Below are 15,988 nucleotides of genomic sequence, written 5' to 3' on the forward strand. Positions count from 1 at the left end.
TCCCTTAGACTGTACAGTATGAGGGTATAGCTTATGTGTGCCCAGAACATTCCTTCTCTGTATATTTGTATTTATACATATGGGAAGGAGGTGCCATATTGTTTCCCTTAGACAGTACAGTATGAGGGTATAGCTTATTGTGTGCCCAGAACATTCCTTCTCTGTATATTTGTATTTATACATATGGGAAGGAGGTGCCATATTGTTTCCCTTAGACAGTACAGTATGAGGGTATAGCTTATTGTGTGCCCAGAACATTCCTTCTCTGTTTATTTGTATTTATACATATGGGAAGGTTGTGCCATATTCTTTCCTTAGACAGTACAGTATGAGGGTATAGATTATTGTGTGCCCAGAACATTCCTTCTCTGTATATTTATATTTATACATATAGGAAGGAGGTGCCATATTGTTTCCCTTAGACTGTACAGTATGAGGGTATAGCTTATGTGTGCCCAGAACATTCCTTCTCTGTATATTTGTATTTATACATATGGGAAGGAGGTGCCATATTGTTTCCCTTAGACTGTACAGTATGAGGGTATAGCTTATTGTGTGCCCAGAACATTCCTTCTCTGTATATTTGTATTTATACATATGGGAAGGAGGTGCCATATTGTTTCCCTTAGACAGTACAGTATGAGGGTATAGCTTATTGTGTGCCCAGAACATTCCTTCTCTGTATATTTGTATTTATACATATGGGAAGGAGGTGCCATATTGTTTCCCTTAGACTGTACAGTATGAGGGTATAGCCTATTGTGTGCCCAGAACATTCCTTCTCTTTATATTTGTATTTATACATATGGGAAGGAGGTGCCATATTGTTTCCCTTAGACAGTACAGTATGAGGGTATAGCTTATTGTGTGCCCAGAACGTTCCTTCTCTGTATATTTGTATTTATACATATGGGAAGAAGGTGCCATATTGATTTCCTTAGACAGTACAGTATGAGGGTATAGCTCATTGTGTGCCCAGAACATTCCTTTTCTGTATATTTGTATTTATACATATAATTATACAGCTCATTGTACATACAGAACATCTCTGATAGATTAGATTTTCCCCAAATAATAATAATAAAAGTTTTTTACTTGATCCTAACTAAGATATCCTTATTGGAAGCAAAACCAGCCTATTGGGTTTATTTAAAGTTTACATGATTTTCTAGTAGACTTAAGGTATGAAAATCCAAATTATGGAAAGACCCTTTATCCGGAAAACCCCAGGTCCCGCACATTCTGGATAACAGGTTCTGTATCTGTACCGCAATATATACGTGAACGGCAGTAAGTCTGAATTAAACAATCACCAGCCCTTTATTTTTTTCAATTCTTTATTTATATTAATTTTATTGGGAATAGGGTACAGAAAGTAAAAGAGGGAGGGAACCGGGGGGTCATAACCAGCGATGTAAAATAGGAAGCGGTCAGTTTAAATACCTGACTTTGGGAAGTGATTTATTGCTGAGTTTTACACAGACAGAATAAAGGAAATTCGGGGCGATAAACTTTTATAACTGTGTTACATTCCCAGATGGAGCTGTTTAGTCCATCCTTCCCTACTACTGGATAATTACCATTCCACTGGCATTTCCATTTTGTCCTTGGTCTCCAAAAAAGTAAGCAGGCGCCTCGGCCGTTATCTGCAAAGAGGAGAGATTAAATATGAATGGGATTCAATACTCTTATTACGGGATTCTGATTATCTGACACGAGCCTGGTGCATTTGTATCCAGAGGTAATTAGCTGCGCCATTAATATGTGCATTGCAGTAGCAGTTCCAGGATAATTAGTTACACTATTAATAACAACAAGCACAATGAGGTTGGAAAGAAATCATCAATACCCTGGCGGCCAGATGGAATGAGCAGCAGTAATTATTACATGAGACTCTCATTATTATTATAGCACGATCATTCCACTCAATTCTACGGCATTTTTGTATCTTTCCAGGAATCATTAGTATCGATAGTATGGCTGCTTAAGGGAAAATATGATCAGAAAAAAAGTGGTAGCAATAAGGCCATTTGGATTTATAGGAAACAGTAGGAAGTTTAGGTAGGGGATCCGTTATCCAGGAAAAATACAAATACAGGTATGGGATCCATTATCTGAAAACCGTTATCCGGAAGAGCTCTAAATTATGGAAAGGCAGTCTCCCATAGATTCCTTTTCATCCAAAAAATTTAAATTTTTAAAAAATGATTTTCTTTTTCTCTGTAATAATAAAACAGGAGCTTGTACTTGATCCCAACCTTATTGGAAGCAAAACCAGCCTACTGGGTTTATTTAATGTTTACATGATTTTCTAGTAGACTTAAGGTATGAAGATCCGTTTTAAAGAAAGATCCCTTATCCGGGAAAACCCCGAGCATTCTGGATAACAGGTCCCATACCTGTATCTTGTTAAGCCAGGAGGCAACCTTAACACCAACTGGGAGCTAAAGTGATCTGGGTGCATCTGGCCACAATGTCTGTGCCCAGGCCAAACCTCCTTCCCAATCACCGTCCCTTCTCTGGCTACTTATGAATATTTTAGGTGCAACTTCTGTGCCTTTCACGGTAAGCACAGGATACAGTTTCAAATTGCTAATAACAGGTGACTGGGCTGTTATTGTAAATCAGGGTGACTCCTAAAAAATTCTGGGTTTCTTCGTATCCCTGATAAGAACTACGTTTGTGTTTCCTTGTCCTTAAAAAAACTTTTTTTTTTATCCCAAACCATAAAAAAGAGCATTTGTCTACAACTGGGGTTCCCATTTACTCTCTAAACGCTCTGATATCAGGGTATCTCACAGCATCACCCCTCTCTTCCTGCTTCATTGATCGCATTGGTTTCTGTGGTTGATCCTTAAACTATAACTGTCAGGGTCTCTTGACCGTTACCCCAATGTTTCTATATATCTGTAACCTTGTTATGAGCTAAGGGGGCCCAGTCTGAAGACCAGTTAGGGTGAGATTTGGGGTGAGTGCTTATTTGTGTCCTGGGTACCCCTGGAACTATAGCAGGGTGACTGTTACCCCAATGTTTCTATATATCTGTAACCTTGTTATGAGCTAAGGGGGCCCAGCCTGAAGGTCAGTTAGGGGGAGATTTGGGGTGAGTGCTTATTTGTGCCCTGGGTACCCCTGGAACTATAGCAGGGTGACTGTTACCCCAATGTTTCTATATATCTGTAACCTTGTTATGAGCTAAGGGGTCCCAGCCTGAAGGCCAATTAAGGGAGATTTGGGGTGAGTGCTTATTTGTGCCCTGGGTACCCCTGGAACTATAGCAGGGTGACTGTTACCCCAATGTTTCTATATATCTGTAACCTTGTTATGAGCTAAGGGGTCCCAGCCTGAAGGCCAATTAAGGGAGATTTGGGGTGAGTACTTATTTGTGCTCTGGGTACCCCTTGAACTATAGCAGGGTGACTGTTACCCCAATGTTTCTATATATCTGTAACCTTGTTATGAGCTAAGGGGGCCCAGTCTGAAGGCCAGTTAGGCACAAGATGGTGACAGTAAAGATCCCCATTGGTGCTGTCCAACATCTTAAGAGTTGTGGATTGGATTCTCAATAATACATCTCAAACACAATACTTTGTTTTAGGCCTGGTGGACCTGGCCCATGTTTTATATCTCCAGCCAGTCACACAAATGCACTGATATCGCAAGCATATTCATTAGCAATGCACAGTATATGCTTTATGATAATGAATTATACAGATATGGGACCTGTTATCCAGAATGCTTAGGACCTGGTGTTTCCTGGTCCAATATCTCATTAAATAGCACCCAGTGAATGTAGTTTTACTTTAAGCAGGGGCTGCTGTGCTAGAGTCCTGCACGGGTCCATTTTTTGTAACCCGTACCTGACCCGTAACCCGCAATTTAACCCACATGTTCCCGCTACCCAACTAACCTTCCAACCCGTGTAACCCGGAAGTGACCTCACTCTGGGGCCAAATCTTCCCAAAAAATTAAAAAACTGGAAGAACCACAAGGGTGGGTTGAAGGGATCATGCCTGCACCATTGCTGAGTACTCAGCTGGGTTAACTGTAGACTGCCCGCAAGGCTAATGAATCGGGGACTTGTTGCCGAAACCTAACCACTTAGAATTGGCCATTTAATATAATACTAAGAGTTAACCTCTTTAATATAATATGAGTCATGAATATCCTGCAGAAGATATTCTTTTAAACTGTGCTTATGTCATTAGTTATAATCGATGCTTAGTTACCGTATGTCACTTGATCACGGAATTTTGTATATTTATGGGTGGGAAAGGAGTCTGCTGGTCTGCCAGTTCCAATGCTTTGTCTTCATCAACTTATAGAGTGATTTGGGATGGTTAAACGTGATGCCCTTGTTCAGCCTCGTTTACTATCCATCTGATATAATTATGCCTTGATTTATTTTACATTATTTAACAAGATATCCCAGCTTTTATCCCACAAACTTCCTGTATTGGTTAAACTGAATCTGTCATACGTGTCTCATAATTCCAAGTGTCATCTAAATTATTTCCCTGGAATAACGCTGTATAATGCTGTACTGGGGTGGTTGCATATCAGTAAGAAATTATATTTTATTGTCTCCTCAGGGATGTATTTAACAAATTACATTTATTTCTTCTAAGAGATTATTACTTTCCACCTTGTGAAAATGGTTTGAATTTCTACTCCGAGGCTTTTATGTCCCAGATGTCACATCTAATCCAAGTGTCTGTCTGTCCAAATTCCGCTGGTATTTACTGAGAAAATTCCCAAACATATAATTCTATTAGAATACTTTAGCTACAAAAATGTGTACATGATTTTCAGGTGTAGCTAAAGACAAGCAATGCCAGGCTGCAGCAGTCAGGATCAGTAGGATATTGCAGAGTATTAAATGGTATAGATTCATGGAGAATATAATACCTTATAAAGCTCAGTTTATCCCATATCTAATGCATGTAGTACAGCTTTGGTATCCAGTACACTAAAATAAGAGAACTAGAGAGAATACAGACAAGAGCAATACAATTAATAAAGGATAGGGGATCTAAATTATAAGGATAAGAAGGCCAGGCTGGGATTTTGTACAAGAGGCACTTAAGGGGTGGATATTACAATGTACAGATATGAGATCCGTTATGGCACTGTGACTGCAGTATACTGAGGGGATAATGAAATGTCAGCTTTTTTTATAACCAAAAGGATTCATTATATTGAAATTATTTCTTGGAAATCATGTTGTGAAAACACATTCATCTGTCATAAGCTGAAAACATTCTATATACAATTAGCAGGACCACATTTAGAACTTTTAGTAAAAACATGTCAATTATAAATCAGTTAGAGGGCTCATTTATTAATATGAATGTTCCAGAGGATGCTCACGTCTTGCCAGTGCCCCAGCTCCTATGTACAGGTATGTCCTTATGTCCATGTTACTGTAATGAGCTGGCCATGAACCATTATGGCCCAAATATATCCTGGGTTTAGGAGAGAATCATTAAAAGTCCAGGAGAAGTTAGTACTCTGCAGTACAGAATCGCTGCTTAAAAGATGATAGGGCAGGTAGGTGGTGTTTTTTGGCATGACTTGCCAAAGTCATACCTAGAAACCACACCTACATTCTCACCGTAATCTGCCATATTACGGTTGTGTCTTAAAATGCCCTCATTTTTCAGCTTGCAATGTTGTAAGGCAGGCACCCTCACCTTTTTTTTTACATGTAAGCCACATCCAAAAGTAAAAAAAAGTTGGGGAGCAACACAAGCATGCAGAAAGTTTCTGGGGTGCCAAATATGGGAAGTAATTGGCCGTTTGTATCTCCTATGTGGATCTGCAGCCTACAGGAGACTCTGTTTGGCAGTACACATGGTTTTTCTACAACCAAAACTTGCCTCCAAACCAAGAATTCAAAAATAAGCACCTGCTTTGAGGCCACTGGGAGCAACATCCAAGGGGTTGGTGAGAAACATGTTGTTCATGAGCCACTGGTTGGGGATCACTGCTGTAAGGGATATAAAAACTCATGGATAGAAACAGACGTTAGAGTTTAAACTCTTGAAGGAGAATGTCAAGAAAAGAAGTGCCCTGACTGGAACTGAATCTAGAGCAACAGTGATGCACAATGGCAATTTTAACATGGCAGACATTAACTGTAGAGCTTTTGAACACGTAGGGGTATATTTATCAAAGAGTGAAGTTAATAGTGAAGTTCCGCCACTAGAGTGAAATTCCGCCACTCTCCATTCATTTCTATGGGATTTTTATAGGCGTATTTATCAAAGGGTGAACTTTCACTTCATCCATTGATAAATACGCCTTTTTAAAAATCCCGTAGAAATGAATTGAGAGCTGCGGAATTTCACTCTAGCGGCGGAACTTCATTTTTTGATAAATTTACCCCCTAGTGTCCCCATTCATGACACATTCAGAAATAGGGACAACTTTTATAGTCCAGTTCCTTACATGAGCTTAGGGAGTAGGGAATGACTGGCAATGCAGGGAATGTATAAAATGTAACTTTAAAATTAAGGGAAGGGAGGGAGGTCTTGCACATCCCTTAAATCATTTCTGTTAAAGAACCTGTGGCACATAAAATACCCAATTTCAACCCATATTCTTTGTATGGATTTAGCACTCCTTTAAGACTCAGTTGTGCCTTATAAAAAATTTACTTGGTCTTCTCTTTCAGTTTGTCCCTGTTGTTACGCCAATCTTAATTTTCTTTGGCTCAAATATCTTTAGATTTTCCCTCATTTGAAATGCACAATAATATGTTAAAACTATTAAAATACCGGCTAATCATTTCTTTTGCTTTCTTCTTAGGTTCTCAGGGACCGGACTGCTGAGAAGAAAATGTCAGGGTAGGATTTAGGAGCTAGAAAACATTCCTGTTGGCAAATGATATCTCAGAAACAAAAAAAGATTGAGATGTTCCATTGCAATTCGCTTGAGTTATGTGATTTAAGATCAGTATACGGAACATAAAATGTAATTTCCTATCTCAGATAAATCAAATTATACATTGTTTGTTTGTGCTTTGTAATTAGACTGGAGGTACTGGGGATCCACAGAAAGCCTGACATATGGGATACAACTATTAAAATGTGTAAATGAAAGGGTTCTCTGGTGTATTTAATATAGAATGGAAGCGCATTATGATACAGAGGGAATATTCCCACCGGGAGATTCTCTGGTCCCTAGCAGGCTACTCAGAACCTACTGCCTGGCACAAGGTTCAATTAATTTTCATTAACAATTTTAGCACATTGTTTGCATAGTAAATATATACCTTTTGTTCCATGTTACAAAGTAATTCATATTTGGGTCATTTTTGGAAACCAAGCTCTATACTAGAACTGCAGTTATTCCCTTCCAGTTTTTGGCCAACAACTTCAGGTATGAGAACCCCTCCCCCAAAGGCCCTTGGCTAAGTTATGAAGGGGACATTTGGATAGATCAGTGTTCCACTCAAATGTGGAGATGTGGGTGTAACTATAGAGGAAGCAGATACAGATCCAATGGATGAAGGGTGGTCAAATTCAGTTCCTCTGCTATTTTGGTAGGCCGGTTCTACCCTACTTTTCCCCACAGAAATAAATAGGACTGGACTGGGAAGGTGGGAAACCAGGAGAGAACCTGGTGGGTCTTCACGGGTGCAGCTTTTTGGCTGGGATCTGCATTGGATCAGTTTGTGGCAGATAAGGAAGAGAAAGTATGAAGTGGGAATATGGAGATTGCAACGTACAATGGGGCTGGTGGCTCCTCAAGGTGGCAGTTTCCAGTGGGCCCTGGACCCCCCAGTCCTATACAGGTATGTGACCTGTTATCCTATGACTTTTACTAGCTAACAAGCATAAACGTCTCCATATGAATTGGGCGTGATAAACTTGACTTGATGAATTAATTTAAACTTACCCTAGCACTTTTGCAATTTATATTCATTTCCTATTATTAGACATTTGCATTCTACATTGCTAATAGCAGTGTTTTGCTCAGCCAGGTATGGGATCTGTTATCCAGAATGCTTGGGATGTGGGGGTTTCCAGATAAGGGGTCATTTTGTAATTTGCATCACCATACCTTAAGTCTCCTAAAAGAAGCATTTATAAACATGAAGTTTATCCAACAGGATTGTTTGGACACCAATCTGGATACATCATATTGTAGTTGGGATCAGGTACAAGTTAATGTTTGATTATTACAGAGAAAAGAGAAATATTTTTTAAAAATTAGAATTACTTGCTTATAATGGAGTCTGTGGGATAACGGTTTTCCGGATAATGGATTTCAAAACATAGTTTGCAGATTTGATCGCACACATTGTGAACCAAATCAGCTTGATCCAAACTTTTAGTAGAGGACAACAGGGATAGGGATATGCCACGGGCTACTAACAGGGGTCAATGGTGATATCAAGCTGATATTGAGCAGAAAAGGGGATTATTTTATTCCTATACACGAGTCACTGTACAAGTATACTTCTTCAAACACCAAAATATGAATTATTATTCATTTTATACTTTTCTATATGGCACAGTGATTTTTCATGTCATTTTTCTTTGTGACGGCAGCATTTTTGCCCCTCTTGTATTGCCTTAGTTGTATCTTCTGTCATTGAATCAAGTAATTACATAGGGGTATTATAGTGGTGAACTAATATACAGCACATAACAATGCCGTTAATTTATTTTAGAACCAAATATAAAACATTGCTTCTCAATACACAAAGCTTGAAAGCTACGCTGTACAAAGAAGTCATTGCAACCTTATTGCGCGGAGCTCAGACAACACAACCCTTCATTGCTCGTGAGATTTGTAACGAGGTTCTGAGCCCCCGGTAACAATAGGGTGAGAGAGGGGAAGATCCAATGAAATGTAGGAGATATTCACTGAGCACATTGTAAACACGTCAACTTCCCTTTGTTTTCTTCGTCTTTAAGCCGCAATGTGTTTGATAAGGCAGGTCAGATCCGTGCGAGGGAGAGAGAGAGCTGCAGAAAATCGAATTGTAAATATATATTTTAGGGATTTTGGATTAGGTGGGGTGGGTGGAAAGCATGGATTTAGGAACAGATACGTGTTTACAATTTCTTTATTCTTTGCATATGAAGTACGCTTGGGAGGTATTTGACTGTAAAGGTGGCCATAAGATTTGTTTGTTTGCTGCCAAACATTGTCGGACTGGGGGTTATGGGCCCACTGGTTCTGCCACCTTGAGGGCCAACCACCCCAGCCATGAAGGCCCCGCATTGTCCCAGCCGCACCCCCTTTCCCAACATAGGGGCAGATTCCCTAAAGGGCAAAGTGGCTATGCTAGTATCAATTCGCTAGCGTTACCGCCCGCAGGGACTTCACTGATTTCCTAATGGGCGCAGGCGTCACTTCGCTTCGCTAGCGAAGGAGATAGACTCTAGCGCTGCTTTGCTAGAGAATTTTTACCGGGTTAGGGAATTTGCCCCATATATTCTCGCCACATCCCCCTCCCCAACATATAACTGTGTACTGTAGTGATGTGCGTGCCGGCCTGATACCTGCGGGACCCGTGGGTCGGTCGGGTTTGGGCCGACCTCACACCCCCCCGTGCGGGTGGCGGGCGGGTAACTGCTGTATCTTAGTAAGTGACACTTGCTGTCCATCATACTGGGAACTTATGGCTGTTTTTTATGTCAGGGGTCCAACAATGTTGAACACCAACTTCTAAGTAGAAATCTTTCAGGTTCTTATTTCAGCAGTCTCTGCCTGGGGATTTTAATAAGTTGTAATTAATTTGTGGGAACAGTGTTATTAATTAGCATAATTAATTAGTATGCTGGCCATGGAAAGCCCGGGAAATTGCTTATGTGGAGTCAAGCCTCACTTATATTATTATAACCTGTTAAACCTTGATAAAGTGCTGGGCTATGCTGAGAACTGTAGTTTAGGTGGAGCAACTGCATCATGTGAAGTTTACATCCCATTTAACTAATAAGGTGCAACTGTTACAATAAATTATAGGCAATTCTTTCAGTGACTGCAGTCCATTTCATCGGCAGGCAATAAAATACCAAAACGTATGCCTCAGAGAGCGAAAGATATCTCATTTTGCTTTACAAGAAAGCCTGTGATTACGATAAGCACCCAGCTACAGATAACTGCCTGATGCTGATGCCATTAATATATCATATCGGAAAATGATAATAAAATGCTCCGCTGCTGCCCCCTGCTGCTCTATAATGTCTTTACACTGCTCGAATATAGATGAAACCCTTTCGGGGAGACAGACTTGCAGCCGTATGTTATTCTCCCTGCTGGGTGGGTGTTAGCAAATTATCCCTAATGTCTGCGAAACAACTTCTCTTCCAGTTCCAGCAGTTTCATTCATTTTGTTTACTGTGATGAGATGTAACCTGCTGCTATTTCCCGACATGTCTATGGAGCTATTAATTAAAACTAACCAACCACAGAGCATTCCCAGGCACAGCATTTCTCTATCCTCTATAGAACGTGCCATCATTTCTGGGAAATAAAACTCAATTATCAATGATTTATAAATAGCAGAAATATGAATTCTTTGTAGGGCCCTGGTCAGTCAGGCAGGAGGAGGAGAAGGGTATCTGCTCTCTTTTGAAACTCTGTATATAGTTGCACTGACAGGCACAGATTCCACCTGAATGCAGGTACATGAAGGGGAGATCGTCCCAAAAATGGCTGCTTTTGTGTTTTTAGGGCTGATCTTGACTACACATACCTGCGCTCAGGTAGAAGCTGTGCCCAACTGTCTCGTTTTAAGTGTGTCAGTCCCGATTTTGACAGCTCAACCCGCAGTCCCAGATTGTTACTGAAACATTCTGACTTTCTCTTTGATCTCCTGCATTGAACAGCCAGAAAAAGATCTCTGTCTCTGAAACTTGATTGGCTTTTAGCAGAGAGCCCCCAGAATTAGTGATCTGCAGGATGGGTTTTACCCGCCCGTGCCCGACTTCCGAGTTATTTTTATAGACCCGCGCCAACCTGCCCCGTCGATGACATCACAAAAAGGGCAGGGCGAGTAGGTGCGCGGCTATAAAACCGGCGGGCGGGGAGAGCAGGAAGAAGAGTTTGATAAATGGGGGTGCAAAGTCGGGATGCGGGTCCAGCGGGTATGTGTTTATGATTAAGGGCAGCTGTGCCCGAAACGCGTCAAGTAAACCATGTAGCATGTTTTTTAATATGGAGCGGAGCTTCACTTCTCCTCCTTCCCTGGGTTTGTGCCACATAATTGAAACTTTTTTCATCCATCTGCCTTGTTCCATATGTCCTTGACAGGCCCCATGGTAGGGTACAACCTTTACACCCCCAGCAAGGCAACACCACTGGGTATCACATTGAATAAACAAGACTCTCTGCACCCTGTTAGACACCATACCAGCCACCTTACCAGCCACCTTACCTGTGACATTGTTTGTGTCTGTAATAAACAATCCCCCTGCATACAAGCTGCGTGCCCAAAGCTAAAATATCCATAAACGTTTAAAGCACATATTTTAATTAGCACTTTTTTTTTCTCTGCACTGTGTGATAGTGCCAGAATATTCAGCGTCCGTTTTAGCACTTTGTGGAAATTATTCAATGAAGCCTGAAGTGACTATGAAATATTTTAACATTTATTTTAAATTAAAAGCAGGAATAAAATGCAAGAGACGGGGATCCTAACGAGGCAGGGGGTTCGTTTCTCACTAACCAGCAGTTAAAGGGGTTTTACTTTCCATAAAAGCCGTCCTACTGCAACCCCTAGTTCTCCCAAGTGTACTATGATCTAATTACATATGCAAAAGCAATAACCAATGAGAAAGCTGCTAATCAGCACTATCGGCCGCTTTGCTATTATCTTACATTCTGAGATTATGTACATTTTCATTCCTCAGTTTCAGAATTTCCAGCTAAAAAAGCTTTCCTACTCGTACACCAATTGGGTAAGGGGAGAGGGCAATGGGTCTGCAAATGCTGGGGCTCATAATAATGTCTCAGTGAACCCCAGAAGTAACCAATGTGCTTCCTACAGAACAGGCTGCCTCTGATGTCTCCCACAAGGCGCACATAAAAAGTGTATTTGTTCAGAAACTGGACCTTTTGTTTAAAGGGGTTTTTAGTTTAGTATGATGTAGAGACTGATATTCTGAGACAATTTGCAATTGCTTTTAATTCTTTATTATTTGTGGAGTTATTTAGCTTTTTATTCAGCAGCTCTCTAGTTTGCAGTTTCAGCTATCCGATTGCTAGGGTCCAAAATGACCATAGCAACCATGTATTGATTTGAATTAGGGATGCATCGAATCCAGGATTCTGCCTTTTCCAGCAGGATTCGGATTTGGCCGAATCCTTCTGCCCGGCCGAACCGAATTTGCCTATGTAAATTAGGGGCAGGGAGGGAAATTGAGTGACTTTTTGTCACAAAACAAGGAAGTAAAAAATGTTTTCCCCTTTCCACCCCTAATTTGCATATGCAAATTATTATTCGGTTCAGTATTCGGCCAAATCTTACGGAAAGGATTCGGGGGTTCGGCCGAATCCAAAATAGTGGATTCGGTGCACCCTAATTTGAATAAGAGCTTATTTATGAATAGGTGAGGGCGGGAATAGAAAGATGAATAATAAAAGGTAGCAATAACAATAAGGGGATAATTTATCAAGTGCCGAATATCCGATTTTTTTTCGACATTTTCGGATTTTTGCCCGAACTATTTTTTTATTAATGATAAATAAGGTTCAATTGGGAATTCGGAGTTGCTCGGATTTTTATATTAGAAATACTGAGATAAATTCAGAGCTTGATAAATAACCCCCTAAATGTGTATCCTTGTAGAGTATTTATTGTTTTAGATGGGATCATTTGAAAACTGGAAAGAGTCAAAAGAAGAAGGCGAATAATTCAAAAACGATTAAAAAATAAATAAATAATGAAGAACAATTGAAAAGTTGCTTAGAATGAGCCATTAGAATGAGCAATAACATACTAAAAGTTAACTTAATTTTAGGTGAACCAACCCTTTACAAAAAACTTTTGACTTTCCAATCATGTTTCACAGCCACTCCAGTTTCTTCCATTTATTCCCCAATCTTCAGAGATCCGAGCCCACGGCCCATCAAACACAACCAATGAAACCCACAGCCGCTTTGCTTAAAGGTCAACTCCTGCACTTTTCCATTCTATTTCGCTGTGCAGAACCTCATCATACTGGACAACACTAGATCAAAACCAGGAGGAGGATTCAGTTCCGGCGCGGTGACTCAGAACTAAATCAAAACCAGATAATGGGAATGGGGGGGCGGAGAGGAGTGAAGTTTCCATCAGTGCCTCCGTATTTTCACAGGAACCTCAATACAGAGACACGGGCATCAGTTTTCAATTGTACTCCATTTACATATAATCAATTTATATAATCAATTTAAACAGACGAATGTATTCCTTGCATTTTTCACCCAATAAGAGTTGCCAAAAATGAAATCCATAGTTGTCTATGGAACAAGTCACACAACCCGAGCATAATTAATCAGGGCTGTCTATAGTGACCGGTTGTATTTGTGTAAAGTAGAACTATAGGGTAGGACTACTCGGATGTTTTTGGTGCGATCCGGCGCGCTGCGACAAAACACAGGCGTCAAATCGCATTCAACGGAAATAAGATAAGTAATGGAAATGCCAGATGAAGTTGCAGCGTTGATCCGACTGTCGGATGCGGACGCTGCACACGCAACTTAATTCGATATTACCATTACTTACCTTATTTCCGTCGCATGCGATTTGACGCCAGTGTTTTGTTGCAGCGCGTTGGATCGCGATGAAAACGTCCGTAAAGACAGTCCTACCCTAGAACAGATGGAACCTTCAGCTGTTGCCCAGTGATCTCCTTATGTTTGAAAACAGCAAGATGGCAGGGGTGCTTCTCATTGGAGCAGCTTTTTGCATATATAATTATGTGTTCTGCCTACTTTTGAGTGCTAGAGGGCAAACTATAGAAGGTTAAAGGGGCTGTTAACCTATAAGTTAACTCTTAGTGTGTTCTAGAATGGCCAATTCTAAGCAACTTTTGGTCTTCATAATAGTTTTTTATTATTTGCCGTTTCTTCTGTTTCTTTCCATAGTCACTGACCCCATATAAAAACAAATGCTCTGTAAGGCTACAAATGTAATGTATTGTTGTTGCTACTTTTTATTACTCACCTCTCTATACAGGCCCCTCCTATTCATATCCTAGCTTCTAATTTGGATGAATGCATGGTTGCTGGGGTAAATTGGACCCTAGAAACCAGATTACTGAAGCTGGAGAGCTAAATAACTCAAAAACCACAAATAATAAAAAATGAAAACCAATTGCAAATTGTCTCAGAATATCACTCTCTACATCATACTAAAAGTTAACTCAAAGGTGAACAACCCCTTTAATTTTTTTCTACGCAAAGTCCATTCCTTCTAACTGGCAGTTTATACACAAAAAAGTATATCTATATTTGTATAATTATCCTGCTTTGAGTGAAGTGTGTCAAGGAGGGAACAAGCAATTGTCAAAACCACAATTTTTCACTTCAAAATAACAACTTCCACACCCTTGCAATAAACCAGGACAACAGACGGATTTATGTATCTTTTTTTTCTATATTTATAACCCACTTTTAATGTGACACAGATCTGTGACTCATTCCCTCCTCTTCGATTAGTCATCTCACACTGAGACTCTATTCATACATAAACCTTTTAGCACATGTAAGGGATCCTTCTTTCTGTTTCTCAAGCCAATCACATTAGAAGCTCATCCAGCAAACATAGTGGGAGAATTCCATTACGGGGGATTCTAGCTATCTGTATAACAGAGCATTCTGTCCCAGTGGCTGCACAGATCCTATCTGATCCCCATTGTAAGCAGCAGTCCTGTCCTGCTTTATGGCTGAGATTCTAGCTATCTGTATAACAGAGCATTCTGTCGCAGTGGCTGCACAGATCCTATCTGATCCCCATTGTAAGCAGCAGTCCTGTCCTGCTTTATGGCTGAGATTCTAGCTATCTGTATAACAGAGCATTCTGTCCCAGTGGCTGCACAGATCCTATCTGATCCCCATTGTAAGCAGCAGTCCTGCCCTGCTTTATGGCAGCTGAGATTCTAGCTATCTGTATAACAGAGCATTCTGTCCCAGTGGCTGCACAGATCCTATCTGATCCCCATTGTAAGCAGCAGTCCTGTCCTGCTTTATGGCTGAGATTCTAGCTATCTGTATAACAGAGCACTCTGTCCCAATGACTGCACAGATCCTATCTGATCCCCATTGTAAGCAGCAGTCCTGTCCTGCTTTATGGCTGAGATTCTAGCTATCTGTATAACAGAGCATTCTGTCCCAATGGCTGCACAGATCCTATCTGATCCCCATTGTAAGCAGCAGTCCTACCCTGCTTTATGGCAGCTGAGATTCTAACTATCTGTATAACAGAGCATTCTGTCCCAGTGGCTGCACAGATCCTATCTGATCCCCATTGTAAGCAGCAGTCCTGTCCTGCTTTATGGCAGCTGAGATTCTAGCTATCTGTATAACAGAGCATTCTGTCCCAGTGGCTGCACAGATCCTATCTGATCCCCATTGTAAGCAGCAGTCCTGTCCTGCTTTATGGCTGAGATTCTAGCTATCTGTATAACAGAACATTCTGTCTCAGTGGCTGCACAGATCCTATATGATCCCCATTGTAAGCAGCAGTCCTGTCCTGCTTTATGGCTGAGATTCTAGCTATCTGTATAACAGAGCATTCTGTCCCAGTGGCTGCACAGATCCTATCTGATCCCCATTGTAAGCAGCAGTCCTGCCCTGGTTTATGGCAGCTGAGATTCTAGCTATCTGTATAACAGAGCATTCTGTCCCAATGGCTGCACAGATCCTATCTGATCCCCATTGTAAGCAGCAGTCCTACCCTGCTTTATGGCAGCTGAGATTCTAACTATCTGTATAACAGAGCATTCTGTCCCAGTGGCTGCACAGATCCTATCTGATCCCCATTGTA

General features: G+C 40.7%; 1 protein-coding gene across 1 annotated transcript in view; it reads right to left on the reverse strand.

Moving 5' to 3' along the window:
* Positions 1–1,338: 1,338 nt before the first annotated feature.
* LOC108700896 (dolichol-phosphate mannosyltransferase subunit 1-like) overlaps positions 1,339–15,988 on the reverse strand; it is a 44,409-nt gene continuing 29,759 nt past the window's right edge. The window contains exon 5 of the mRNA XM_018234933.2: positions 1,339–1,646. Within this exon, the coding sequence (XP_018090422.1) occupies positions 1,566–1,646 (81 nt within the window). The 3' untranslated portion in view covers positions 1,339–1,565. The remainder of the gene's footprint in view (positions 1,647–15,988) is intronic.

The sequence above is a fragment of the Xenopus laevis genome, chromosome 9_10L, assembly GCF_017654675.1.
Source record: "Xenopus laevis strain J_2021 chromosome 9_10L, Xenopus_laevis_v10.1, whole genome shotgun sequence".
NCBI lineage: Eukaryota > Metazoa > Chordata > Amphibia > Anura > Pipidae > Xenopus > Xenopus laevis.